Source organism: Nyctibius grandis, chromosome 1 (assembly GCF_013368605.1).
Source record: "Nyctibius grandis isolate bNycGra1 chromosome 1, bNycGra1.pri, whole genome shotgun sequence".
Taxonomy (NCBI): domain Eukaryota; kingdom Metazoa; phylum Chordata; class Aves; order Nyctibiiformes; family Nyctibiidae; genus Nyctibius; species Nyctibius grandis.
In genome coordinates, this window is record NC_090658.1 from 87,622,832 (window position 1) to 87,649,553 (window position 26,722).

Sequence of the window (26,722 nt, forward strand, 5' to 3'; positions counted from 1 at the left end):
GTTCTTCTGATCTATTAAATTGTGTCCTCTTTTAAAGTTATACAAACAAAGAAACAAGTCATCCCAAACGTCCCACTTCTGGTCCTTTTGCAGCCTTCCACATCAAAAAGGTAAAATGGAGTTTCTTAAAGTTTTGTGAAGAAGATGTGATCCCATAGTGAATAGTATGAACACCAAAATTCATCCCAGACTTAGTTTTTATGGCCCATTTATAAATCTTTGAAATATAGGTTTGTAATGGAAATACTGACAGACCCTTAACAATAGTGCTACTATAATAAGATTTGTCATTTATGATTAATTGAGGATGGTCTTAAAACATCTTTTCTAAAAGCATCTTCTTTCCATCTGCATTATTTCTCATAGAGATATATCATAAAAACAAGTTTCCCAGTTTTGTCAAGTGCCAGAGACATTCTGCTTATTTACCCTTAATGACAATCCAAGCTTCTGACACGCAGCAATTTCCTGTGTGTCACTTCAGTCAAACTGATTTTATCAAAAACCCACAAAAGCAGGGTCTAGGAATCTGCAGTGTTTTTAATAATGTATTTCAAATTGCTATATTGTTTTTAAATCTGTAAAATACAAATGAGTTTAAAATAGATGTGTGCCTAATTACATGATTGAACTAAGAATACAAAAAAAAAAAGATTGGTTAGCTGAAGACTATTTAAAAAAAATGTTTCATTCTAAATGTTTCACTTAGTGCATTAATACCACTTTGTGAATGCAGTTCGTTTACCCTAGTGTAATTGAATTTGCTTGTTAATCTGTTTCCAAAAGGTGTTTAGAGATACAGCTGTACAGTCAAATGGAATCTTACAAAAATTAATATTGATGAAGATTCAGATTTCCTTATTCCCAAAAGTATGTTAAAATTTTACTCTAAATCTTTAAAAAGATTTTTTATCTTGCTTCTTGTGTATATTAGTGATGTGGGCTGCTTATTAATCTATGTTTAACAATGTAATTACAGCTGGTTTTAGTCTTACCAGATAACACAGATTAATAAATGACCTGCAACTAGTGAAGTGTGTAGAAAGGGTAATGAATTCCTTCCATCAGCACATTAATTTATTAGTAATAAACAAAGAGTATGATGAATTAGAAGAATTTGTAGAGTTTCTGAATATTGAAACAAAATTTCCAGATGAAAGCATTTAATCATGCAGTTTTCATTCATTTATTTCACTTTGCGTGCTATACTGTGCTGGGATTTGCTTTTCTGAGCTGCATTAAGCAGTCCATTGAAAGCTAGGTTCCTGGAGTTTTATATCAGTTCACATTGATTCAGCTCATACTGCTATACAGCAATTTTACCTGTCACTGAAGGTGGTGTACCTTTGATGTGAACTAATTAAATTCTTCCCATATAGCAAAACAACTTAATGCAGCTGAGCAAAGCACTGCTGAATTAGCCCTGTCTCTACACTGGCCATAACTGTATGGAATTCCTTTGGAGAATGATATGCAGTTGCAGATAGAAAGAAGCAGTTATAGAAGTAGCCTGATTAATGTGACCTAACTGTCAGTTAAGTGGGGTTATCACACATATCTGCATGCTAGAGAGACATAACAGTTAAAACCATAAGCAAATGTCATTTTAAAATAATCTTGTTATTTTAGCCTCCCTATGAACTCTTCTGCTTTCCATTATTTGGATACAGACAGACACCTTTTGAAATCAAAATTGCACTTCTCTGGGAATTGGATAATTCCCTATGAACAGCAAAACTGAAGGTGAGAAAAGAAGGTGAGGCATGGATAATACACCATACCCAATGGCATCATCAGAAATTACATCAAACAGTAACAAAACTGTTTAGGTGACTATCACAGTATCCACAGTGATAACTCGATACATCGCTCTGCACAGCACAGCAGCCTCCCCTTTTCGTAGCTTTACTCCTTCTGCTCTCCTTCCTTGAGCTGTCCCTCTCCTCAGTTCAGCAGAGAGAAGGTGGAGATGGAGGCAAGCTGTACTCTTCATCTTCTCTCACTCCTCTCATTTCTCCAGCACAGTCTTGAAACAGAGCCAGAACAGTGAGCAAGTGGAGTCACGCAGATCTGCCATGCCCTTAGGTGAGAGAGGGTGCTTCCCGGGGACACGCAGTACTATATCTCAAGGAGGAAAGCAGTTCTAACATCTCCAGTCCTACTGTAGGTTACTGTCTCAATTGCATGGCAGATTTCCTCAGGAACAAGTCCCAGCCTCCTAGCAAAATCAGACTGGTGGGAAGCTAATGGGAGAAGAGGTGGAGAGAGACCTCTCCATTCCCACAAAAATCTGCAGAATTCTTGTTCCAGAAAAAAAATCTAATATTATCAAGATACTTGATATTGTAGGGTTTTTTTTATATCTATATAAAGACAATTTGAAAGATTTAAATGGTATAACATCATAAGGCAGAAGTCTTAACATAAAGACATTAACTCCAGGGGCTCACATCAGGTAAGGCTCAGGCTCACAGTGCTTAGTAATCGGAAATGTGTGCAGAGGACTATTAGAAGAGCTCAGAATCCACCGTGCTTTGACCAACACCTAGCCCTATTACTTATTTGCATCTAAATCCTGCACTGACTTCTGTGAGAACTGCATAGATGGAAGAATTGCAGCAGTGACCCTCAAAGTGACACAGTGACAGAACCATATCCAGGGGGAACCTGAGGGCATGTCTAAAGGGAATTTGCAAGCAGAAATCACTGGAACTGTCCAAGCTATGCCTAAAAACATGCATAGATTTCAGTAGGTTAGAATATGCTGTAATGAATTATGTAACTGGCATGAATTCTTGCCAAAAAGCCCCAACTAGCATAATGTTGTCGTAATTATGTCAATTCACAGGAGATAAGGGACTGGCCCTCTGTACACAGTATTGCGTGCATGAAACTATATTATCTCTACCTTCCATTTATCTACGACTATTGAATTTATGAGGAAATTATGTATGTAGACACATACACATGCATATTTTACAAATAAATGTACTGAAAAGTCTCTGAACAGATACAATACAGTACTTGTTTTGAAAGAAAAGTATCTTAAATTAATGTCCTAGTGAATCCAAATTCAGATGAAGCTTTTGCCAGCTGACAGCAGTTACTTACAGGTACAGTAGGCAGTGCAGACTTAAAGCTATGTACTGATTTCAGCTGGAAGGAATGTGACAAACTATGTTATTTTGCTGAGCCTGATTAAGCACCTAAAATCTAGCTTAATTACGCTACAGCTGGTTATAGGCAAGGCACATTATATGGCAGGACAAAGAGGCTAGAATAGCATTAAAGCCCTACAATCACTGTTTCTGTCTGAGAGAGGAAAGCCTTTGCATAGGCATGCTAGAAGACAGCCTTCAAAGTTTCATCTTGCAAATCATAGCAAGAGGCAAACCTAGGGGCAAGCTGGGGGAAGGAAGAGTGGGTTGGGAGAAGGCTGCAGCAGGCAGAGATTGAAACCGGTCCTGTACTGCACCAGGCAGCCTTAGGAGTGTGCCATAATTTTACAGCCCCCCAGAGCACTTCTGGATGCACTGAGGACATTTTCAGCTTACCAAATTGGAAGGACATGGAGGTGACTTAATGCTCTCTCAGCCTGCAATGTCCCTTGACTGTAAATTGTAAGAGATGCAGTGTGGTTTTGTTGTTTTGGGTTATTTTTTGTGTAGCAACATTCATTGAGAACTCTGTACCCATTTTGGAAAAAAACAAACTCCCACTGCCCATATGGGATAACTAGGAAGATATATGTTTACACTGAAGAAGGAAAAAGTAGCATAGAGTTTTTCTCCTGGAATTCAGGAAGCTGATTTCTGCTGAAATGTCCTTGGCAGATGCCCTGGTCTGGAAGACTACCTTCTCTTTTTTTTTCTTAACACTGGAAGTTCAATTAGGTAAGTTGATTTCTTACTGTGGGGCTTACTACTGTAATACAGCAGTTATAGAAATTTTCCTGGTAGTTTGTGTGCTAATAAAATATGTGAAAAAAAACCCAAAATGATATTACCTCACAGACAGTATAAATCTAAATTCTTTGTTTTTAAGGTTCAGTCTGCCAGCTATACTAATTCATTTAATTTCATGTAATGTTATTTTAATATTTAATTATATTTGAAAATGGGATAAAGAAAAAAATTAAAAAGCAAAGGGAAATAGAAGTTGTTAATTCATGTATTACAGTTACCTTTTATTTTAATGTTTTGGATCATACTATTAAAAAGGGAAAAAATAAAATTTCAAAAAGAATGATACAAAATAGTCTGTTGAGTCTTCCCAAAGATGACTGTTAAGACCTAAATAATTACAGAGTGCAAGGTAGACATCTGTCAAGAATTACAGTCTGGCTACAAGATAGAAAACAAAGTGCATTAACAAACAAATGGTTGAATTCAACAGAAAAACAAGCAAATTATAGGATGCCCCAAGATATGTACTATGAGTAGCACAGTTTAATATGTTTATTATCTATTGTAGAAGTCATAGACAGCGATATGGCAAAAGATTATTCAGGTTAGCCAGGGTTAAGAAAGGTTATGCCGTGGATTAGAAACCCTACCTCTAAGCAACTGAGCAATGCAATGACAGATGAATTACTGTAGACAACTGCCATGTTATTCACTAGAAAGAAGAAGAGAAGAAAAAAAAAGAACTATTCATTCACATTGATGGGTTTTAAATTTATTGCAGCCACTTAGGAGAAAGACCTAGACATCACTGGCAACACTACAGCTCAGTGACAACTGTTTATTGTGCCATCACTGGGGGGAAAAAAAAAGCACCCCAAACAAAACAACCCCAAACAGAAAAAAAGAAAAATAAAACTATCAAAACCCTCAAAAAACCTACACCAACAAAGAATTGGAAAAAATCAGTTATGGTCTTGAAAAAGATTGATGTACCAAAAAAGCACTCCTCACCACATCAGTTAACTCTGCTTACTGCTTACAGTTCAAATCACCTCCTCAAGAAAAACATGTGCAATAGGACAAATAAAGGATTTCTTGAAATGAAGTGTTTTCCATCTGAAGGAGCTTCAAAGATACTTAGTGTTTACCTAAGAGTGTCACTCTCATTCAGCTTGAGTAGCACCTCGCTCTCACCTAGATCAATGGAACCACTTACAAGAGGAAAACATTATCTGAACAGGGGCTTTAGACAGGAGGCAACTAAGAAATTACTTGGTAAGTGTATGCTAAATAATAATAATTAAAAGAAAAGAAACTACTCAGTGGTGACTGGGTGAAATTATCCATTTTGTGATGCAAATTATCATGGGTACAGAGACTGCTAATCTGGTTGCATGAGGGACAGGAGGGGTCCAGAAGCAGTGTTGCAATACTGTGGTTTATTTCTCAGTCTGCAGTTAGTGATCTGGGCAGCTTGCCCTTTAAGGTCAAATATAGCAAAACCTTTTTTCTTCATTATACAGTCATGTAGCTTAATTTTACGGAGGATTTGCATCATCCCTGCATTTGTATTACAAGATTATTACTCTAGATAAACCAGAGTTGGCTGTATAAAGACAGTTTTTTAGGTACTTCTGTTAACCTTTGTCACACTACAGTAAATAGTAAACAAATCACATCCTGAAACTACAGTTGGCAAATTCAAGCCAGAAGTAAATGGGTCCTGAATAAAGCATTACTTACCTGTGAAACTCACTATCACATGAACTTCCACATTTGAAGGAGATAAAATAAAGTAGGTGAGGTACTTGTGATTTAGCATATCTGCTAAGCATCAACTATCTTAGGATAAAACAAACTTTCACAAATTAGTATGTGTATTACTTGTCAGAAATCTGGTTTACTTGCAGTGGATAATGAGAGATCAGTTTAGGGGTGGAGGTAAATCCACAGGCCAGGATGGAACTGGCAGTATATGTGCATGGAAACATAACAGAGTATAAGAATATGTGAAAGATGGCAAAGAGGGAAATCTGCAGGGGGTTGTACTCCTGAGGGATGCAATTTTTAAATTATTCCACTTCAAGGAACACCTTCTCCCATACACTTGGCACCTTTCCTGTCAGTAGTGATGCTCCACACCACTACACTTCCTGGATCTAGAGGTAAAAGCACTGGAACTGCTGCCATTGCAATCTGTAGTTTGTCTTTCAGAACTAAATAAGGGTTATGGCATCTGTTCTTTTATCCTTCCATCTCCTACCTCCTAACACAGAAGGGAGATTGAGAGGAGAGATTTTTTTAATTATTTTTTTTCCCTTCCATGCTGTTTCACAGAACCATAAGGAAATGGAGAGACTGAGAGTGACTGTAAGGGGAGGTAATATATGGAAACAGGAAATCTACAGGGTCTGATATTTCACCTCAGCTGGGCTGAAAGAAGAATCTAGGACTGTCACAGATGGAAGTGATCAGATGTCACTTGTACTGAGGAAGAACAAGAAGATGCTAACCTCACTGAAGCATATTGCTAGAGTTTATCTACTACTTACAACTAATTAACTAAAATAAGAATTAGCTATCCTTATGATCAGGCTCTTCTGTGCGGAATTTTTAGTATGACAAACATCCTAGGAAAATTGGAACTTTGAATCTAATAGCGTATTGAAGTCAACAGTGTGCTTACGTGTGCAGTTACTTCTTGTTGCACCTGGGCACAAAGGCATTCTTCTAATTCATAGGTGAGCAATGGAAATTATCTCCTTTCGGAGTATCTCCAGACCCTATTGCAGGATGATGGCACTGGCTTGCCCTGCTCAGGCTTCCCGGGGAAAGGTCCACAGCACAATGAGATATACTAATAGACTCTGAAGAGTGATCAACACAGAGACAGTATATTGTCCAAAAGCTCTTGTTCCTCAGTAAAACAGTTTTCAAATTCACATTTATCCGGGGAAGTAGTCTTACAGGACCCAGATGTAGCATATTTTTGGACCCTGTACAACTGTCTGCTACTGTTCCTCAGGAAAGGAAGAGGCATTTCATGTTCACATATGTATTTAACGTGCATTTAATTTGTATTGTTCTATAAAATGTATTTCATTTCCATTAAATGGCAAGATGATACACCATTTTATCTCTATTTCTGTACAGTGTTTTTCAAGTTTATTGAAAATTCATAGATTTGAAAAACAAAATGTAAGAATATGTTTAGCACAGTGTATAGCTTTAAATCCCCCAAAAGAAAATTTGACAGTGAATTTTTATTACCATTCTGATGTATGTGAAGACTTTAAAATGTGAAGCTTTATAGTAATATTTTTGATTTGTGCTAACTAAAATAGTTTTTTTTTTAAAAAAAACACCTGAAATTTCAACTATAGAAGGGACTTCTCATACGAGCATGCTTTTCAAAAAAAAGCCAGTCCCAATTCTCTACAATTTCTTTATGAAACGGTAATATTTATTTAACTCATTGTCTTCTTTACTGTAATAGAGCTACTCTGACTTATAAATCCACCAGAAGATCTGAAATTGACACCATACAGAAAATTAAACTCTGGTCTCGATTTGGAATGTAAGTGCCATTACATCTGGAAGACTAAATGCAAAGTCTCATATAATGATTTATTATACATATATTACTTAAAAGTCAAATACCATGATCACACTGCATTTTTATATTAAATATTCTACAAAAATTCAACAAAAAATTGTACAAAAATGTGTACTGCATACTTCATAGAAAGTCTTGTGCATGGGTAAAGGATTGCTTAAGCGTTGCTTAAATTATGACCACAAATGACCAAATTCAGGGTTTAAAAAATCTTCTATTACTTAAGCCTATTTTCTACTTTTCCTGCTGTAAAATACAGTTCAAATGTTTTTGGTCAAAACCAGTTTTAAGGGTCATTCTTGTGTGGACAGAATCAAGACTCAGTATCATTTTCATAAACTATGTCTGAGGCTAACCTTCAACACCTTTTCGAAGCTATTCAAATTTTGCTTCAACCCTGAACAGAGTAGCCAAGAAAGAATGTTTAAATCCTGCAAAAAAGGGAATTTGTGAAAACAGAATTTTATAACTACTTTCAAACTTTGCTCATTTCCTTATATATGCTTCTATAGCCTTAGAATTCATCCTATATTTCTTGTATCACAATTTCAGATTGAGTTATGTGGTGGAGATAGAGTTAGACAATTTTAAGGAGAAAATTCTTTAAACTTTTATCCCAATATGGACTCCTTATACCATTGCAATTCTTTATAGGGAAGCTTGGCTAGTATCAAGGTAGTCTCAGTATAGTGAAGCCAGGTAGTATCGAAAAAGCTGTTCTAACTGCACAGAAGTTTAAATAAAAGGCAGAATCTGGCTTACAAATTTTGAGTAAGAAAAAAGGACAAAACAGAAGAAAGCAAAAAAGCAACATTAGTATCTTTGATTACATTCTTCCAGTTAACCATTTACTTTGACAGTGTCTGAATTGTAACACGTTGAATTGAGCGAAGTTCTGAGTTACCTTTTTTTTTTTCTTCTCTCAGAGATTTTTATACCAAATCTGAGGGTCATGGTCCATTTAGCTTGAGTATTTTGGTTCAGCTGTAATATTTCTCTTTTGTGTTTTTGTTGACAGAAGATCCAACACTCAGCTGGATGAGATGCCATACAGGGCTGTGCATCCTACAGAATACAATGAAGTATCAGAAAACACTACAAAGAAGCAGAAGAAAAGGAAAACAATCAAATTAACTAAAAAGGATTTCAAATTCTGAGTCAATTTCACAAAGATTTAATGTGTAAGAAGCACAATTAAAAAAAAACCCCACACTGTAATATACCCTCTCAATGTATATGGATTGGTTTAGTGTAACTGTGAATATATCCACAACTGTTTTAAGGAAGCAGTACATATAATATGTCATCTTTAACTCAATTTAGGATTGTCAGGAAGACGGGGCATTTAAAATGAGTTGATCAGGAAGAGGAATATACACCTTTTTTTTTAAATCTTTCTTTAATTTCTCTATACACTCAGTCATGTGCATATATATTCTTTGTGTGGTTAATATATTTACATAATTTTAAGTATCCTTGTATATGTACAGACCCTATATACATACTATACATGTACAATATTAGATTGTACAATGTAGCCTAATATAGCCTGTATAAATGCAGACCATGATGAAAATAAGTGTCTGGCCTAATACTATATGCAGGACATGGATATAACACCATTACCATTTGAGCCTTTCTCCTGTCAATTTGTTCATTTAGTATGTTCCTGATTTTTATGAACATAGTCATTCAAAGTCTCAATATAAAACACTTTTTTTTAAAAAAATATATTCTGTAGGTTAAAAATTGTCTTTTTGGGTTATGATGTTGTATTGAAATGCCTGTACTTTATGCTAGGAAATTGTAGAGGACTAAGTAGGTTAAGGACTTCCCACATCTGCTTTAATCATTGTTACAACATATGCCACATGAAAACTATCTTTACCTATGAAAACTTGCAAGAAAGTTACAAAATTCCTGCATGTAAGTATTTAAAACAAAATAAGTCTTTTTAAAAGAAGATAAGCAAACTCACTGTTCGGTACAGCTCCCCTTTCTGAGTAAGCATGTATGAGGATGGGAATGACAGATGAGAGAGGATGAGAGAATCAAGAGCGCGTACTTTGGCTACACTCATCATGGTATCCAGAGAATCAAAAGAGCATTCTGAATGAAACGCAAAAAAGTGTCATATTCTAAGCCATGAGTATTAATTATTCAGCAATTGAAAGGAATACAGTGCATTTTTGAGGCTACCTCCACATCATTCTCAGAAGTAATGAGGAGACCACAGGGAAAGTGCTCAAAGCCCGGAGTGTGTTGGCTGTTTCTCTGACAAGGCTGAGCATATTATTATGATTATTATTAATAATTCTAATTTTGCCTTATCTACTTAAAGGTCCCATAAACAAACCCCCCACAATTTAAATTTCCATTTATGGCATAACATTTCCTGTACCAGCGTCCCCATTCGCGCAAGGATTGTTTCACATAATCTTGCCACCGAATTGCAATTACACCCCCCGCGCTTCGCCCTTCGCCCGCTTCCGAGACAATCATCAGTTACCCCGTTTACATCGCACTGCTGTCCTCCGAAAGGACACGGCGATGCACTTTTAACGGAGCTGCACAAAATCCGTTCTGCCCCGGGAAGGTGCGCAGGGCAGCGTTAGGAGCAGGGGCCGGAGGGGGCTCCGCAGGGAGCGGGGAGCGCATCCAGGGCCGGGGCCGCCGCTTCCCGCCGCGGGGACTGCGCGGCTCCGGCCCCGGCCCCGGCCCCGGCCCCGGCGCCGTCCAGGGAGAGGAGCGCTCCCACGGAGGCCGGCGGCGGCACCGTGTCCGTCGCACCACCCCGCGCTCTGCAGCCTCGCTCAGGGCACGGTAAGTTTTTGTGTCGCTCCGTTGTTTCACTGGCTGAATGAGCGAGGGGTAGTTTTGGGAAGGGATAAACGCAGGGGTGGGGGCATAATGGGTCCTCGAGAAAAGCACTGCCGGGCACGTAGGGCGAGCGCTGGCAAAAGGGATTTGGCAAGTTCCTCTCTCCCTCGCGTTTTTCTTTTTTTTCTCTTTTTTTTTTCTCCTCCCCCTCTTGTTTAAATTGTCTCATTGTTAGCGGATTACCCTCGCTTCAGGTTACACCCGACGCTTCAGGTTACTCCCCAAATAAGATCTATATTGTCATTAACCCGTTCTTCGTATTTGGGGACAATCGTAGGCGCGGGACGGAAAATCCCGACAGAACAAAGGGACGGGAGCGCCGGGGATGTCAGCCCCGAGGAACTTGACTTTTGGCAGCGGAGTGTCTCGGGGCACCATCCCGCGGCTCCTGCCAAAGTTCCCCTTTCCGTGGCAGCAGCCCAGGTGCGCGCTCAGCCCGGCCACGGGCGGGCACCGCGCCGGAGGCTGCGCCAGGACCCGCCGGCGGCAGCAGCTCGGGCCGGGCCCCGGCCGGGACCCACTCGCTCCCTACCCCAGCAGTCGCGGCACAGGACGAGCAGATGGAGCACCGGGGGCCGGCCACCCCGCTCACCCAGAGGACAAGCCGGCCTGACAGCCGCCTCCAGGCGTGCGGGGCAGCCCCCAGGTGCTGGCCGGGCCAGGCCGGGCCGGGCCGGGCCCGGCGCTCCGCTCCGCTCCGCTCCCGGCTCGACCTCTCTGTCCCGCCGCTGTCGCCCCGCGCGCAGCCCGTGGCTCCCCGGCACCGGCGGCAACCCGACACCGCCGCGCGCTCATTGGACGGCATCGCCAACCCCGCCCCCCCGGCCACGACGACTCAGGCGCCGGCTCGGCCCGCCGGGCGCCGAGAGTCGGTGCTGTTTGGCCAAGGGTGGCCGTCAGTCATGTTGAGGGTCGGGCCGCCCTGCCCCTGCGGTCCCGCCCCCTCGCCCTGATTGATATTATCGGAGCGCGGCGCGAGCGGCCGGGCTGCAGTCGGGGCTGGTGGGCGTCCGGCCCGGTGCGGGAGCCGGGCAGCGGCGTGGAGGAGGAGGCGGAGGAGAAGAAGGAGAAGAAAGGCAGGCAGCCGGGAGGGAGGGACGGAGTGAGGGAGGGAGCGAGCGAGGGAGGGAGGGAGCGAGCGAGCGAGCGCCGAGCCAGGGACTAGCAGAGCAAATTCTCCACCGTCCTCTAGCACCCACCAAGCGGCGGCAGCAGCAGCAGTGTCTAGAAATATATAGCTAGAAATATAAAATCACCCCGCTCCTGCACCATGGTTTTCCAAAGTAGGCTCCCTTCTTGGATTATTTTGTGCTCCGTCTGGCTGTTCCGCTTTGCACGCACGGGGGAGGCACAGGCTGCAAAAGAAGGTAAGGTGATGCGGCAAACTAAAGTTTGGGCTTATTTATTGCTTTTGCACACGAAGTCTGTGTGGTGGCTTAGCGGAGGACCTGCCCGCCACTGCGAGCTGCTTGTCAGCTCCCCCCCCCCCCCCCCCCCAAAAAAAAAAAAAAAACCAACCTCAAACATTTTTTTACTTGAAGTGGAAGGGAGGAAAAAGCAAGGCATTCAATGGGGGTGTGCGTGCGTATGTGTGAGAGACCGGGACAACTGCCTTTGCTCTCAGGAATGAGGTTTGCGAGGCATTTGCACGTGATGAAAAGGCATGGGGCTGCGGAGACAGCCCCCGGCCCGGGGATCCGTGCAGGGGAGCCTCACGCTCCTGTGGCAGCCTTAATCCTCCCGATGAGGTGCAGGGAGGGCGGGTTACCTCGCTGCTCCCCGGGCGAGGGCTGCAGGGGCTGGGGGCCGAGTTTCAGGGCTCGGGACGTTTTGGGGAAGGCACGGCATGGCGCGGAGCTGAGGCTGCGGGGCAGCCCCGCACCACTGCCCGTCGGGGGCCTGCAGTGCTCCGGCCCCGCGGGACCGTGCACAGACCGTGGGAAGGAGCATCGGGGTACAGTTTGGCACCTTCCGGCCATACAGGCTGGGGATGCATTTAGAGGGTACATATATCCTGACGTCGTGTCTCTGCAACGTGTATGCTCTTCCCCAGCATCGCTGGAGAGAGCGAGAGGTTTAGGGATGGGTGTTTTATACGATCTGCGTATCACAGCGGGGCTTCCCGATTCCCATCAATCTAACACTGGTATCTGTGTAAGGCGAACCCCGGACGTTTGTTTCCCCTGCGCACAGACAGAAGACAGGCAGTTTTCTATCAGGAGACTGATGGAGGTATATAAGATCAATCCACAAAGTCCATCTGGGAATCTCTTTTCTCACGCTGAGAAAATCCGAAATGATTTAAAGAAGCGCCCTGCTCGCGTTTGACAGCCAAAGGCGAAGGTCCGTCTCCATCTTCCGGGGGGGGAGACGACGAGGACAGGGAAGGGGAAGTTGGGGGCTTTTTCGGTGTCTCCGCATATGTATACGTTTGGGGGTTTTCCCCCCCTCAGCTGGATACGTCAATATATTTCATCAAGCCGTCGGCATGCAGTAAAATACCATTTCGAGCCTGTAACTGGAGCTTAAAAAAATCCCTCAATTAAAATGTCCTCTGCCCTTAAGAGAAGGCAGCGGTGGCGAGGTTAGTGAAGGAAAGAGGAGAGAGCCTTTCCTTAGCAGCATTTCGAAAGTTTATTTGGAGGGGCTGTAAAGCACGGAGACACACACACCACCCCCACCCCCCCACACACACACATGGGGAGTACCAACGCGTGGCCGTGGAGCGGGGAGAGGAGAAGGGCCGGGCAGGCAGGCAGGGAGGGTGCGGGCTGCCTGCCCCGCTCAGCCCTGCAGATGGGGGCTGCGCCGGTGCCTCCCAGCGGTAGTCTGCCTCGTGTTTGCGTGTGTAATACGTGTATGGATGTGTATATATATGCATCTATACATATAAGTGTGTGTGTATGTTTGGGGAAAATCAACCTAGCAAAGGAGGGTCAGGAGGGGGCGAGCGGCAGACAGGGATTGATAGCGGCTACCTGCTGCAAGCGGAGAAAACTCCTGCGGAAGAAAGAGCGAGGGGAAAGAAAAAAAAAAAAAAAAAAGTAACTTTTCATCTTCACCTCCGGCCTCGCGAAAAGGCCGGTGGCGGCAGGAGCCGCGCGTGGTTTCCCACCGCTCCCCCCTGAGTACGGAAGAGGGATGGGAGGGTAAGAGGCTGAAAAGTTTTCCGAGTCTCCTTCCTGCAGCTAAATAAAAGCCACGGTGAGATGCTGGAGAGGAGCGGGACAGACTCCGCCTGGCTCTCTAACCGAGGGGGTGACGGCGTTACCTGCGGGGCCCTCTGCCAGCGCCGCGGTCGGGACTCTCGGGGCGAGCGGGGGCGCAGCGGACCGCTCCCCCCGGGGGGGAGGTCCTATCCCTCCACCCCGTGGCTGCGAGACCTCGGGGCTCCGTCCCGGGGCTGCCGTCCCGGGCGCTCCCTTCCAAAACCGTCGGCTACCGGGCTGGGGGGGGTGGGTGGCGGGGGCTACTGCGGTACCGGTGCTCTGCTGCTGCTCGGCCGCCAAGCCCCTCTCCTCAGCGCGGAGGCGCGACCGCCTGCGCGGAGCCCCGCGCAGCGCCCGGCGTGGGTGCGCGGCTGCAGCTCCCCGCGGAGGCGAGAGGCCGCTGCTCCCCGCCTGCGCGGCGCCCCGCGGAGCCCCTTCCCCGCCGCCGCGCCCCTGCGCTTCGCCCGCTGGTTTTACGCCTCCTTTCGCTCCCTGTCCCGCCGCTCCGCGGAGAGGGGCCCCGAGCGGCGTCTCCCTCCCGTGCGGAGCGCGGCCCGCTGCGCCCCCGCGGAGGGACCGCGCCCGGGGTCTCGGTGTGTTCTGCGCTCGGGAAGCTGCGTATCCCCGCGCGGGCGCGGGCGGGGTGCACGGAGCACGGCTCCATCCCCCCGCATCGCTTCCCAGCGCTGCACAACCAGGGCTGGGAGCAGCGCAGCAGCCGCTGGCCTGGAAAGCTCTTCCCCAGTAACTTTCGGTGCCACAGGGAAACGCCACGTTTTCTTTGCCAGGGGTGTTTGCAGAGCGGGGTTTTATGTTTGTTTGTTTGTTTGTTTGTTCTCTTGTTGTCTTTTCTTTCTGGGATGTGCCCACCCGTTGCTATGTGGTGGAGAATTGCTGCCAAATACAAAGTATAGCGAATTGCAGCCATGGGACGTTGTGTTGGTGCTGAAATGGTTAAATTTTTCGTGGTACCTTTTTTTTTCCAGGACCATTATAAATGTTCTTGTTTAACAAACCACCACATACACCACCTGCTTTTCTATAGAAAGTGTGACAAAGTAAAGCCCCTTGAATCCAAGCTTAATGAAATAAGCAGATAATCTTTCTAGAGAGAGACTACCAAACTTCCTTAATGAGTAGCTCCACTTTATTACTGAAATATAGGCCTGGAAGCTACCGTTTTGTGTTCAGCTAACATTCCAGCTATTACTGTATGAATGTTTAAATAACTTTTTTAGTCATCTCATCTTTCTAGTAATTCATTGGAATTTTGTGTTAAATTCTACTAGGAGGAAGGCCCAAAGCCAGAATTATAACCATTTCAAAAGACCTGACAAAAGTTGCTTCAAGTTACAGCCTTAAATCACACATTGAAATATCGGTACTTAAATGCCATGTATAAAGTTACAAATAGCTTTATAGCTAAAAATATACTGAATGGATTTAAATTGGAAGTGCTACTTTTTATTTAATCAAATAGAAGTATGAAGTTAAATGTGCAGCTTTGAAGAAGGAATCTTCAAAGTGTACCAAACCTAGATACATGGTTGATCACTCTACATCTTTGGCTGTTTCAAAGAAGGTGCTACAGCAAATCATTGCACCTGTTTGTGTTTTTTTTTTTTTATTTGGACATCACAGATTAACATATATACAGTTTGAAAGTCTACAGAAACTTATATGCTAAGAAAGAAGCTTATAGCTATAATTGAAATAGAAGACATATATAGAAATGTATGTTTTGAGGTAACAGAACAGCAGTAATATAACCTCCAGTATGTACTGTAAAATATGTAAGAGTTGGTTTATTAGGTTGTGATTAACTGCTTTTGGAGATGGGGTTACATTTAGCCGAGAATAATTGTGGTGCCACTAACATGTCTTTTTATATAGAAGTGTCACTGAGGTATAATGACATGAAGATTTTAGTGAGCCATTACCATGAAGTGAATTAGACTGATTTTGTGTATGCAGTATTTTGTGTATGCGAAGTGTGAGGTAATTGCAGTCTTCTGTTTTCCTGGTTGTCATTTGTTTATAGAATTACTGCTTTATCACCTGAGGAACAACTGTTTTTTCTTTCAAACTCAAAAAGACCATTGCTTTTGCAGTGCAAATTCCGGTAAGGTATAGACTAGTCCTGTCTAAATCAGTTTGGAAAGTGTTGAAATGTTGGTGTGTATTTATTTGTTTTAAGCCCATTGTAATAACCAGCATATGGGAAATGTCCTTCTTATGACAAAGGAAATGAAGGGAGTATGCATCTTAATGACTGATTAGTAACACTTTAGAGCACTAAGAAAAACAATACGCTTTGATTTAAGCAATGAAATCGTTAAGATTAATGTATATCTGCTTATATGTGGATGTTACTTAATCATTTAATCATCTGTTCACAAGTAAATGCATAATTGTGATTGCAGATTTTTTTTAATAGTATAAAGAAAAAATATTAGTTTGTACAAAAATTGTATTCTTTTTATCACTTTTTTTTGTTCGGACTTTGTTCTTTGGTTTTATATTCCCACTTATATTTAACAAACAGTGGAAATTCTTTTTTTCTTCCTTTTTTAGTAATATTACTGGACTCTAAAGCACAACAGACAGAATTGGAATGGATTTCCTCTCCTCCCAATGGGGTAAGTACTCCAGGCAAAAATTAAGTTCCTAAAGATGGGTAGTTATTTTACCAAAGCGACTGAAAGACTTGCTTTCAACTAGCTCCCCCTTATATTTCTTTCAGTAATCGTACCAAGTGTTTACGGCTTTTTCATTTTTAGTATGGAAAGAAGCATACATCAGGTTACAGGGTACAAATGTACATGCTAATTAAAAGGAAGAGCCTCTTTAGAAACTCACCTAAATGTTCTTGGTAGCTTTATGTTTTGTAGTGTAATCCTTTGTGCTGTACCAGAGAGCTCTGTATATTTATAACACGATATTTTAAATCACTTTTTCCTTCTTCCTTTAGAAACAGCAGTTACTTCTGTGTGGAAACTTTCTAAAAATATGTTTTTCATTTTCTCTATAATGGGTGATCATAAATTTGTTTACGATGTTTTCTTTGTAATTGAATAGCACAGATTGAAGTGCTCTGAAATAAAAACATTTATACTGCAGATGTGTTTGAAATGTCATTCCAAACTTGAAACTTCCCCAAGTCTTGAGGAGCCTGATATCTGGAACTAGGCACGAATTATGTGGTTAAGGCCACCTCCAGTTTGCTTACAAATTATTTCATGGTACTCCATGAAACGTACCATTGTAAAGTACATCATTATAAAAAATGAGAAGTTTAGAAACATCGGTGTTATTGTCTTATTTATTATATCCATAAAGATGAGAAATGCTGCTTTCGGTCTGAATTAAAAGTGGTATAAAAACACTTCTTTCTCAAGCCTTGAGGAAGAACATTTTCAGAAAGATATAATGGGTATACTGTCACACCTTAGCTTAGTCCTACCTTAACTCAGTCTGACAAATCATAAATTCTAAGGACAGTTCTTACTCATGGAAGCAGTCTTGCTGAATCCATCGCGACTCCTTGCATGAACAAGGACTTGAGGGATCAGGCCCTTAATCTTCAGCGCATTAAGAAATGTGGAGCCAGAAGAGCGTGAACTGTGAGTGGGGATATAAAAGGGTAACAAATCCTTTAAATAAAAAGAATGAAAATCTGAAAGTGTCTTTCTTTAAAAGCAAGATCGTAAAATCAATACAAGCATAAAATGGAAACGAATCTAAGGACTTCAGAAAGAATGTAATGTGAGCTCAACGCATATGATGGCTAATAACCTCGGCATTAGCGTTTTGCACTGACTGAAGCCTTTACCAGAGGTGCTTGAAAGATTAGCTTGGTGGCAATTATATTAGGCTAACCTGTAGATAATGAAAGACATGTCAACACATGTTACACATGTCAGCATACTTAAAGATGAAAGTAGAGTCAAATTCAACAAATAGTAAAAGGCGACTGTTAGAGGTAGAAGCCAATTTCAATGAGGAATTAAAAGTGAATCAAAGTTAATGACTGAGTTTGTATGCATGAGAACGTTCGGCAATAGTTGCCTGTATATTAACATAAAAGTACCATTGTAATAATGTAATTTTGAAAATAAATGTTTTTCTATTTTTAATTACTTAATTTTCTGCTATGCAGTAAATACTTCATGGGAATAAAGACAGAAAATCTTATTGAGAGAAAATACTGCATCTCACACTATGGTATATATCAGCCAGACACTCATTAAATGCCTCATTCAACTGCAAATGTTACATCTAACAATGATCTCAAACATTGTTAAGATAACTGAGAAGTTAAAATATCATATATTGAAACCAATAGAACAGGACACATTCAAATAGAATTGAGTGTGTATCACCATGTGTTGCAGCAGGACAAAGAAAAGTTGAATTTTCTTGCTGTAAGAGCTATCACAGAACTGATCACTTTAGAAAGATTTTAATGAAACGTGTCCTCAGATGGCATAGGTGAAAACATATCCTGAAGTACTAATGTATTTTTTTTTCCTGCAGAGAAGCAGGTACACCTCCAATGGACTACTTGAAATGATAGCTCTGTGATTACAGAATTGAATCATAAGTCATATTTCCTTAATTTTTTAGGAAAATCATACTCCATGGCTTTGGGAAAATATGGAAAACTAGACTTCAGCATTTAATGCTAGAGATAACGTAAATTAGGACTTATTATCTGAATTTAGTGTTTTGTATTGTTTTCCTTGACTGTAGCATAAGAATCTCTCTGATACCAGGTAGCCTCATGTAGCGGGCTTTTGACTCCAAGAAGGCTCGTTTGTATTGTATTACAAAAAATGGTTTGATTTTGTTAAATGTATTTTGTTTTGCTTTCTGTTTTTTTTTTTTGGGCAGGGGGGCAAGATGGGAGGATTTGTTTTGATGGAGCAGTCCACATCGAAACGCGAGGAGTCAAATTCTGTTTTGTGGTGCATTAGAGTGACTTTCACTTCAAAGATATGATATTGTCTACCTGGAATATCTCATTGCAGAATCTGGCTTGGTGTTTTGAGGGAGGACTGCTTACACAAGATAAAAAATAAAACAAACAAGCCCTCCAAACTAACTCAAAACAAAAAAAACCCAACACTACCTCATGTGAAATGGAGAATATAAAAATCAGTAAAATTTTAGGCTTCATACCTTTTTTGTCATCTTTGTGTTTTTTGGGGGGCTTTTTTTGTGTGTTTTTTGTTTGTTTTGCATTTTGTGGGGTTTTTGTTTGTTTGTTTGTTTTCCAGTGTGTCAGAGCCAAAGGCCTCAGTTTAGGGCCCCTTTTTTCCCTTTCCTTGTTAAGACTAGTTTTTTGGGGGGGGGGGGGGGCACGGAATCTTACTCATTCAGATCTGATACAGCTGTTATGAAGATAGACTTTCTTCTGTTCTGAGATTCATATAGTACCATATGCAATCAGTTCAGTTAACTCCATGAGTATTTAATAGTATATTTCAATAGTTTAATACCATATGCATATATAATATCATACATACCACATCTATATTAACTGTAGGTCTTTGAAATGTGCTTTGATATTTACAACTTCTGTGCATTTCAGCATCTGCAGCCGTGATATATTTTGTGGTGAAATCTTCCAGCATCAATTCAGCCACATCTGCTTTTTCTTGGAGCAGTAGATCAACATTAAAATGATCTCATTTGCTGTCAAATAGGCTTGCAAAGTACTGTATACTGTATGGCTCCTAGTCTGAGAGGCCAATGCCTTCCATGCTTGGTTACCGGTATAAGGAATGTCAGCGAGTGCTCCATCCTGCAGAGGCGCCGAGTATGCCAGTCCCACAAAGCACTTAAGCACATGCTTACCATTAAGCTCGTAAGTACTGTCATTGATCTTAAGCATGAGCTTAAGTGCGTTATTGACACAGGGCCAGAGGGCCAAGTGCCATACGGAGAAGTCATGGTTGCCTGTATCATCAGGTGAGGATAGCTCAAAAAGATACCTAATTTATTACAGCTGTGGTTTCTGCAGTGAATTAAATGTTACAAGAAATGTGAAAAAAGGTGAGAGACAGATATTGTTTTGGTTACACCTGGGCAGATGCTCCTGGTTGATTTCAGTGGAAGGTTTGCCATTGCGGGAGGTGAAAATTCCCACATCACCAAAGGCCGTTAAAGAGGACGGGGCTGTTACAGGTTTACCAGTTTGTCACATAGTTATTATCCTAAAGGGGAACAACAACAAAACCCAGGCTTTGAACCAGTGAACTTTCAGTCATGTGGGTTATTCTTACTTATGTATGTGATCTCATGGTTCATTTGAACTCCCAACTAAATGAAGTTTGCTCCTTTTAACATGGGTGCAGCCACTGAACAAAATGTGAGGTGAGGAGTTTCTGCTTACCTTCTTTGGTTTATAGGTAGAACAGAAGGTAGACTGAACAAAAAGGGGAAAACCAAAATGTTTTCTTGCTTTCAGATTTTTATTCTGTCCATTTTCTCTTGCTCTCTCTCTCTATGTCACTTTCATCAGATAGGAGTGAAAATCGGACGACTCACAAGTTTCAGGACCCGGTCCCATGCTTTCCGTGCAACCGAAAGTTTAACTGGAAGTTTTATGTGCGCAAGTTTTATGTACTGTAACACAAGGCGATTTCAGTTTCTAAGACTTCACTGATTTTAGGTTTCTCTGGAAGCAAAGCTGCCTCCCTGCTTTTGGTCTTTGCTTCCCCCGAACTGTCATGACCTTAATGAGATCTGGGAGAGCCCAGTGTGTAATCAGAACTTGGTACATTGAACAGCCTTCTCTGAAGCTTCCCCTTTACAGCTGTGCCCATGATATGACAATTATTTTTAGAAGTTATTTATATGCAGGAAAGATGTGGAGGGAGAGAGAGCCTGCAGCTGCATTAATATGTATTTTCTACATTTGGGTCCTTAAGAGTATTTTAACAATAACCTACTTTTTATGAAGCCCTACTGTAAAAAAGAAGACTTAAGTTGTGTGAAGCATTTTAAAATACACAATAGTTACATCTGGTAGTGTACTTGTTTTGTATTACTAACTGCTTGTTATTGTTTTAGTGGGAAGAAATTAGTGGACTGGATGAAAACTACACTCCTATACGAACATACCAGGTATGCCAGGTGATGGAATCAAACCAAAACAACTGGCTTCGGACTAACTGGATTGCAAAAAGCAATGCACAAAGGATTTTTGTAGAACTGAAATTCACTCTGAGGGATTGTAACAGTCTTCCTGGAGTTCTGGGGACTTGCAAAGAAACTTTTAACTTGTATTATTATGAAACAGACTACGACACTGGCAGGAATATCCGAGAAAACCAATATGTAAAAATAGACACTATTGCAGCAGATGAAAGTTTTACCCAGGGTGATCTTGGGGAGAGAAAAATGAAACTTAACACAGAGGTGAGAGAAATTGGACCTTTGTCCAAAAAAGGATTCTATCTTGCATTTCAGGATGTAGGGGCCTGTATTGCTTTGGTCTCTGTCAAAGTCTACTACAAGAAGTGCTGGTCCATCATTGAGAACTTAGCTATCTTTCCTGACACAGTGACTGGCTCAGAGTTTTCCTCCTTAGTTGAAGTACGAGGAACTTGTGTCAGCAGTGCAGAGGAGGAGGCAGAGAACTCACCGAAGATGCACTGCAGCGCAGAGGGAGAATGGCTAGTGCCTATTGGAAAATGTATCTGCAAAGCAGGATACCAGCAAAAAGGGGACACGTGTGAACGTAAGTAAACATGCAACTTGTTGTAATATGTACATTATAGGTCATGTTCTACCAGCTTATTTTTATTGTTGTTTTTTTTTTTCAAGAGAAATATGTCATCAGTCTACTTTTAAAATTTTTGGATCCTCAATCTGTAAACTTCACACTGGCTAATCCAAAGCAGTCAGCTCTTCTGGATAGGGACATCAGCAGTTGCATACTGCATTTTAAAATTTAAACAAGAAAACTTAAAGTTGTATGAAGTATAAATATAGATTCAGGATTAACATTTTAAACCAGTTAAGGTTATGTTCCTTGTACCTCTTGCTGAGCAAGTCATACCTATCACAGAACATTGTATTAATAATCTCAGATGTAAGTAGCTAAACAATTTGTTCTTTCACATGGTCCGTGACAAAATTATAAGGAAGCTAAGACTGAGGAGGAATGAGGTGTGGTTAGTAATGGGAAGAATGTACACGCAATAAAAACCAAGTTAGAGGTTTCTGTCATAAGTGCATACAAATTCAGACAAAAGAGTATCGTTTTAGATCTTTCAAAGAGAATATCAAGTTTGCAGAGTAAAGTATGTTTTCTGTTCTACAATAAATTTTTTCATAAAACTAACTCTAAACTTTTGGCTTGCCAGGGTATCATGGTCATTAGTTTAAAATACTAGTAAATCGGAGACTACTGAGTTGTACTTTCCAATGCAGACTTGTTCAATTACACATATTCTTAGAATAATACTTACCCTTAGCATTGCTGTCACTGGGGCTACGTGTGTAAGATGGTTCTGCTTAGTGTGAGAAAGGATATTTCATCGTCTTTGCTTACAGTAAAATCAAGAGAACAGGCAGTTTGAAGACAGGTATTTTCATGTACATTTAACACAAGGTCTATAATTTTTATCATAAGATGACACAAGGAGTTATATATTATCATATTTTTACTGTAAGACAGGCAGACATTTGTTGGTGAGAAATATTTTAAGTCAAAAACTGGAAAAAACCCTCACAAATCTGTGAAGAGGAGAAACCTGCAGAATCTCAAAAACAAAGCTGGCAGCAGTCGCTGAGTCCGAGATGTCTGTATGAGGACTTCAGAATCCTCTACAGAAGATTACAAGCACCCTAAAAGAAAAATAAATGTATCTAATTATTAATAATCTGTCCTCAGGAAAAAAAAGATTGTGTTCTTGTCAAGTTTTTACGAGGGAATTTGGTACAAGGTGAAGTGAATGGAGTTGATCTGATGCCTTTGTAGCCTTGCACAAATCTTTCATTGTTCTGTTGGGAAGGGAGGGGGGTCATACACTGCAGAGGGTGATCTCATTAGGAGTAATTGTAACATGAAAAACTGCCCTCACAAAACCATTTAGTAGACTGTATTAAACCTCTGTTAAAAATATTAAGCACTGTGTCCCATAGAAGCCTGTTTTGAGGTTTTTTAATGTTTTTTCTTTGAGTGACTGACTTTTTTCCTTTTCTTAGTTAACTTGCTGTTGATTACAGATCTAGTCATGGTTGATGTAATTAATATACTAATTTTATTTGACTTACAATAAAGGAGAGAAAGTATCCAAAAAAGAAAACAGTGTATGTTGGGATGTGGGTGGAGGACAAGAGCTGAGTGAGCCGGGGTGGGGATGGATAGAGAAGAAATTGATGTTTGGTAACTGGAATTCAAGTAACCTGTTTATTAAACAGGCTTCTTAATTTCTAACCGCGCTGATGTTGACAAAAGAATTAAATGATAACTTGTACTTGAGTATAGTAGTGTGCTTATTTGCAAGAACACTTCCCATTTTTGGCTTGCTTCCAAAGCAATCTCTAGGAGAGTACGCTACTCTGGAAACAGTCCAGAGGATCATTTATGGTATTTTTCCTCTTTTCTTTCAGTGATCCTGTTAAGAGTTTCAAAACAAACTCTGGCTCTATATTGAGGCAAGTTAATGTATTTGAGAGGGAAAAGGCGGAAGGCAGGCACTCGCCGAATGCGCGCTGTTGGCAGCTCAGAGTCAGAACGGTTTGGGTGACTGTGGCGTGCGATAGTAATTGCTGTCTGTGATAGTTGTTAACTGTGTCTGTGCTTGAGGATGTTATTAAGTATGATCAACTATGTAGGCACTGATAATACAGCTGGCACACTGATACTGTGTCTGTTTTTTGTGACAGGTATTGAGAGAAACTTATCTGAACATTGACACTAATGCAACTGGCTATCTGTTACTGTCAAGCTGTGTAAGAGATCAAGCAGAAGCAAGTTGGCGTGTGCTTTCCTAACCCAGAGCTTTTATAGCCCTGTCTGAGGGCTCACTTCTGCAAATACTTTGTACCTGGCATGCTGCATGACTTCTTTGGGACGACTCATGGCAGCAAGCATTGTGCTCTGTCAGGATGGGTAGAAGTCTGTGATTCCTCTCTCACACTTGCTATAGCTCAGCTGAATTAACACAATAGGAAGGTCTTACCTTATCTGGCTGCATTGTAGCAAAGGTAGGAGTAGATGGCCACATTGTAGTTCCGAATAGCTCTTCAGCCTGTAACTCAGTGGGGATTTTCATTTGTGTTACGCTGGCTTGATTGGCTGGCTGTGATTGAAGATTGTGTTCCTTTTGCATACAGCTTCTCTCCTGTGTGTGAAATTTTGTTGAGTTCAGATACTAAAACAATTGAATATTGATTTATACACAACTCTGTACTGGTTGTGTTGCCAGAAGATTTTTTTTTTTTGGTTGCATGAATGTAAGTAACTGCTAGTGCTGGGAAGGATAAGGAAGAAAACAATCATGAGCAGTGAAACACACAACCTGGAAACTGAGCTCCCATGTGTTCCTTCTTCAGTGCTCAGTCTTCCAAGCTGAATTCATCTTTTTTTCAGCTATACACTGGTTACTTCTCACTATAGGTGTGCCAAGGAGTCTGAGCCACCTCAGTGGTCTATCATGATAACACATATACATAAGAGAGTCCAATTCCAGAGAGCTCACAATCCTCAATTAAAGCGAAATCTTAAAGCTGGGTGAAACAAACATAAGAAAACTAGATAAGCTTTTGAACGTTGAATTGCAGATTCTTTTGCTTATGTGCAAGGACACTATCCTCAGTGTTGATCAGATGTCTACTGGTGTGTGGCAGTAGGTTTAGGAAGTTGTATGTTTTAAAGGATTGTCTTAAAAGGTACCTGGCGAAGGCACCGAAAAGGTACTTAGAAATATTCAGTTCTTCCAACATCATGTATTGCATCTGTTCTGGAAAAAACCAAACCAAACCAAAACAAAAACAACCACAAAAAAACCAATAAAATCCTCACTGACTGTAGTGGACTCCCAATAGGTCTAACTTAGATTTCTTTCTCACAGTGGAGTCCAGTTGATATGTTGCGCGTGTAAGGACCACACTGTGATCAGTGATTGCTGTTTGAAGGAGAAAATAATTCTTTGAGAACTTATAGTGTAATGGTTTTTCCATCTGTTTCATGTTAGTTGGGGGTGGGGAGGGAGCGAATTAAATTTGTTCAGTTGGAGCAGTAGAGTGATATTTCAGAAGGTAGGAAGCATCTCTTAATATGACTGAACTGAGAAATTACATAGATGATTTGGCACCAAGTCCAAAAATTCAGATTTCTAGGGAAAGCCAAATGGGTGCATTTTACGGTTAAACGTTTTATAATACCATATGCATTAACAATTGTTTTATTGGCCCCAAAATGGGGAAGGGATTGTAGATATTTGTACATTTTGTCTTGATGAGGAAAAAAGGGGCTTTTCTTTCCAAACTTTGTCATGTGCTGCACACTGTGCCAGACTGCAGGCTACATCTGTTCCTTCATTTTTTTCTTCCTGGGACAACTTTTATCTCTTGACTTTGTGAAATATTACTTGATAGCAGATCCAGAAACCTAATTTGCCTTATGGTTGGCATATTTGTGATAAAGTATGTGTGTTTGTGGCTTTTTTTGTTTGTTTCCTTTTTTATTTTTGTTTTTTAATGTTACTCCACTTAAGAGCTGATGTGCCACAAGTTTGCTAGTAGAGGGCAATGAATTAAGGGGGGGAATGTGAATAAGTTGTCATTAAAAAAATGTTACTATGCTTCTAAAAAGCCCAAGTTGTGCATATAGTGAATTGAGTGTAGAATTTAGCCCAGGTAGCGTGACCCAAAAGCTGTGGGTGACCTGCATGTTCAGTAACCTATGTTGACATTCCTGCATTTTCAACTTGAAAATGTTTTGCTTTGTGAAGAAGCAGAAAAAAGGCAGAAAACTTTCTCAATGTCATTTATATCATCAAGAGTCTAAATGTTGCCTTTTTCAAGAAGAGTTACCTTTCTTCCATTTGCCTCCAGAATTACTCTAGGGAAGAGAATGTAATTATTCTCAGCAAATTGAATGAGGATATCTCTGAGTCTTGTCATTTTCTCTGAAGCCAGTGGAAGTTCAACAGGAGAGTGTCTACCTCCTTCCGTTTTTATCCCCTAACATATTAAATATTTTTTCTGTCCCTTTTTAAAGAAAGGTCAACGTGATCTGATATCAGGTCCCAGATACAGCTGCATAGGAACTACTGGATTTGAAAAAAAAAAAAAAAAATCATGTGTCTTTCCAAAGGATCCTAACAGGGTTCAGAAAAATATACCAGATACTTTTAAGGTGAAAATAAGACCTTCTAACTAGATGGTCAAGAATATTTAAGGTGTTTCTACTATGACATGCAGAGTTGTGATTTCTGCTTCCATCCTCCTTTGGAGTTTGTAGAAAGTTGAACGTCTTGGCTTTCTTTCACCTTGGAGTCTTCTGACTGCCCTTCTTGTCAGAGAGATGTAGTAGAAAGATATATTTTCTTGCTATAGCTTTCTTTCAGAACAGTCTAGTGTTCATAAAGAGGATGATTTTTACAAATTTGTCAGTCTCCCTAAGACATTCAGGTTTCTTTGACCTACGTTGTTCATGTCCTTCAGCCTTTTGGATGTGTCAACACAGAGAAGAGAAGGGGAGAGGAGCTATGTCTACTGTTAAACGCATCCTCTTTGAAGAGTGGTTTCCAAATTAAATCGTATAAAATGGCTTGTGTTCTCAGTGGTCAGGGCTGGCTATCACCTGAAGAAAATGGTGTCTTCATGCTTCATGGTGTTTGTTCCCAGTCTCCTCTGTGTTGCCTTTTGGCCCTAAGATGCAATTATTTTTTTTGTAGTGTTCCTTTGCCTGAAGTGTCTGAATTAGTTTGATTAATATGGTTATAGGCCATCACAGTTTTGGTGATACAGCATCCTCTCTCAAGTGTGACATAAAGATATGTGAGAAGTAAGGTGTTGTTAAGTTGAAGTGATCAAGTGGTGGAGGCAGTCGAAACCAGCTAGTTCTCATCCATAATGCCATCAGAGTG

At 41.1% G+C, this 26,722-nt stretch overlaps 1 protein-coding gene and 1 long non-coding RNA gene across 7 annotated transcripts in view; one reads left to right on the plus strand and one right to left on the minus strand.

Moving 5' to 3' along the window:
- Positions 1-8,436: 8,436 nt before the first annotated feature.
- LOC137667057 (uncharacterized) lies at positions 8,437-11,050 on the minus strand. Its single transcript, XR_011049097.1, has 3 exons — positions 10,934-11,050; positions 9,500-9,630; positions 8,437-8,616 (listed from the first exon to the last, which is right to left on the minus strand). It is a non-coding gene; the product is annotated as an uncharacterized lncRNA (long non-coding RNA).
- A 618-nt stretch (positions 11,051-11,668) lies between these two features.
- Positions 11,669-26,722, plus strand: part of EPHA7 (EPH receptor A7) — a 187,580-nt gene continuing 172,526 nt past the window's right edge. For 5 of the 6 annotated variants that reach the window (XM_068407356.1, XM_068407389.1, XM_068407363.1 and 2 more), the window contains exons 1-3: positions 11,672-11,768; positions 16,185-16,249; positions 20,688-21,357. In XM_068407356.1, coding sequence (XP_068263457.1) covers positions 11,672-11,768; positions 16,185-16,249; positions 20,688-21,357 — 832 coding nt within the window. Of the gene's footprint in view, positions 11,769-16,184; positions 16,250-20,687; positions 21,358-26,722 lie in introns of all 6 variants that reach the window. The other variant, XM_068407398.1, reaches the window with a different exon arrangement.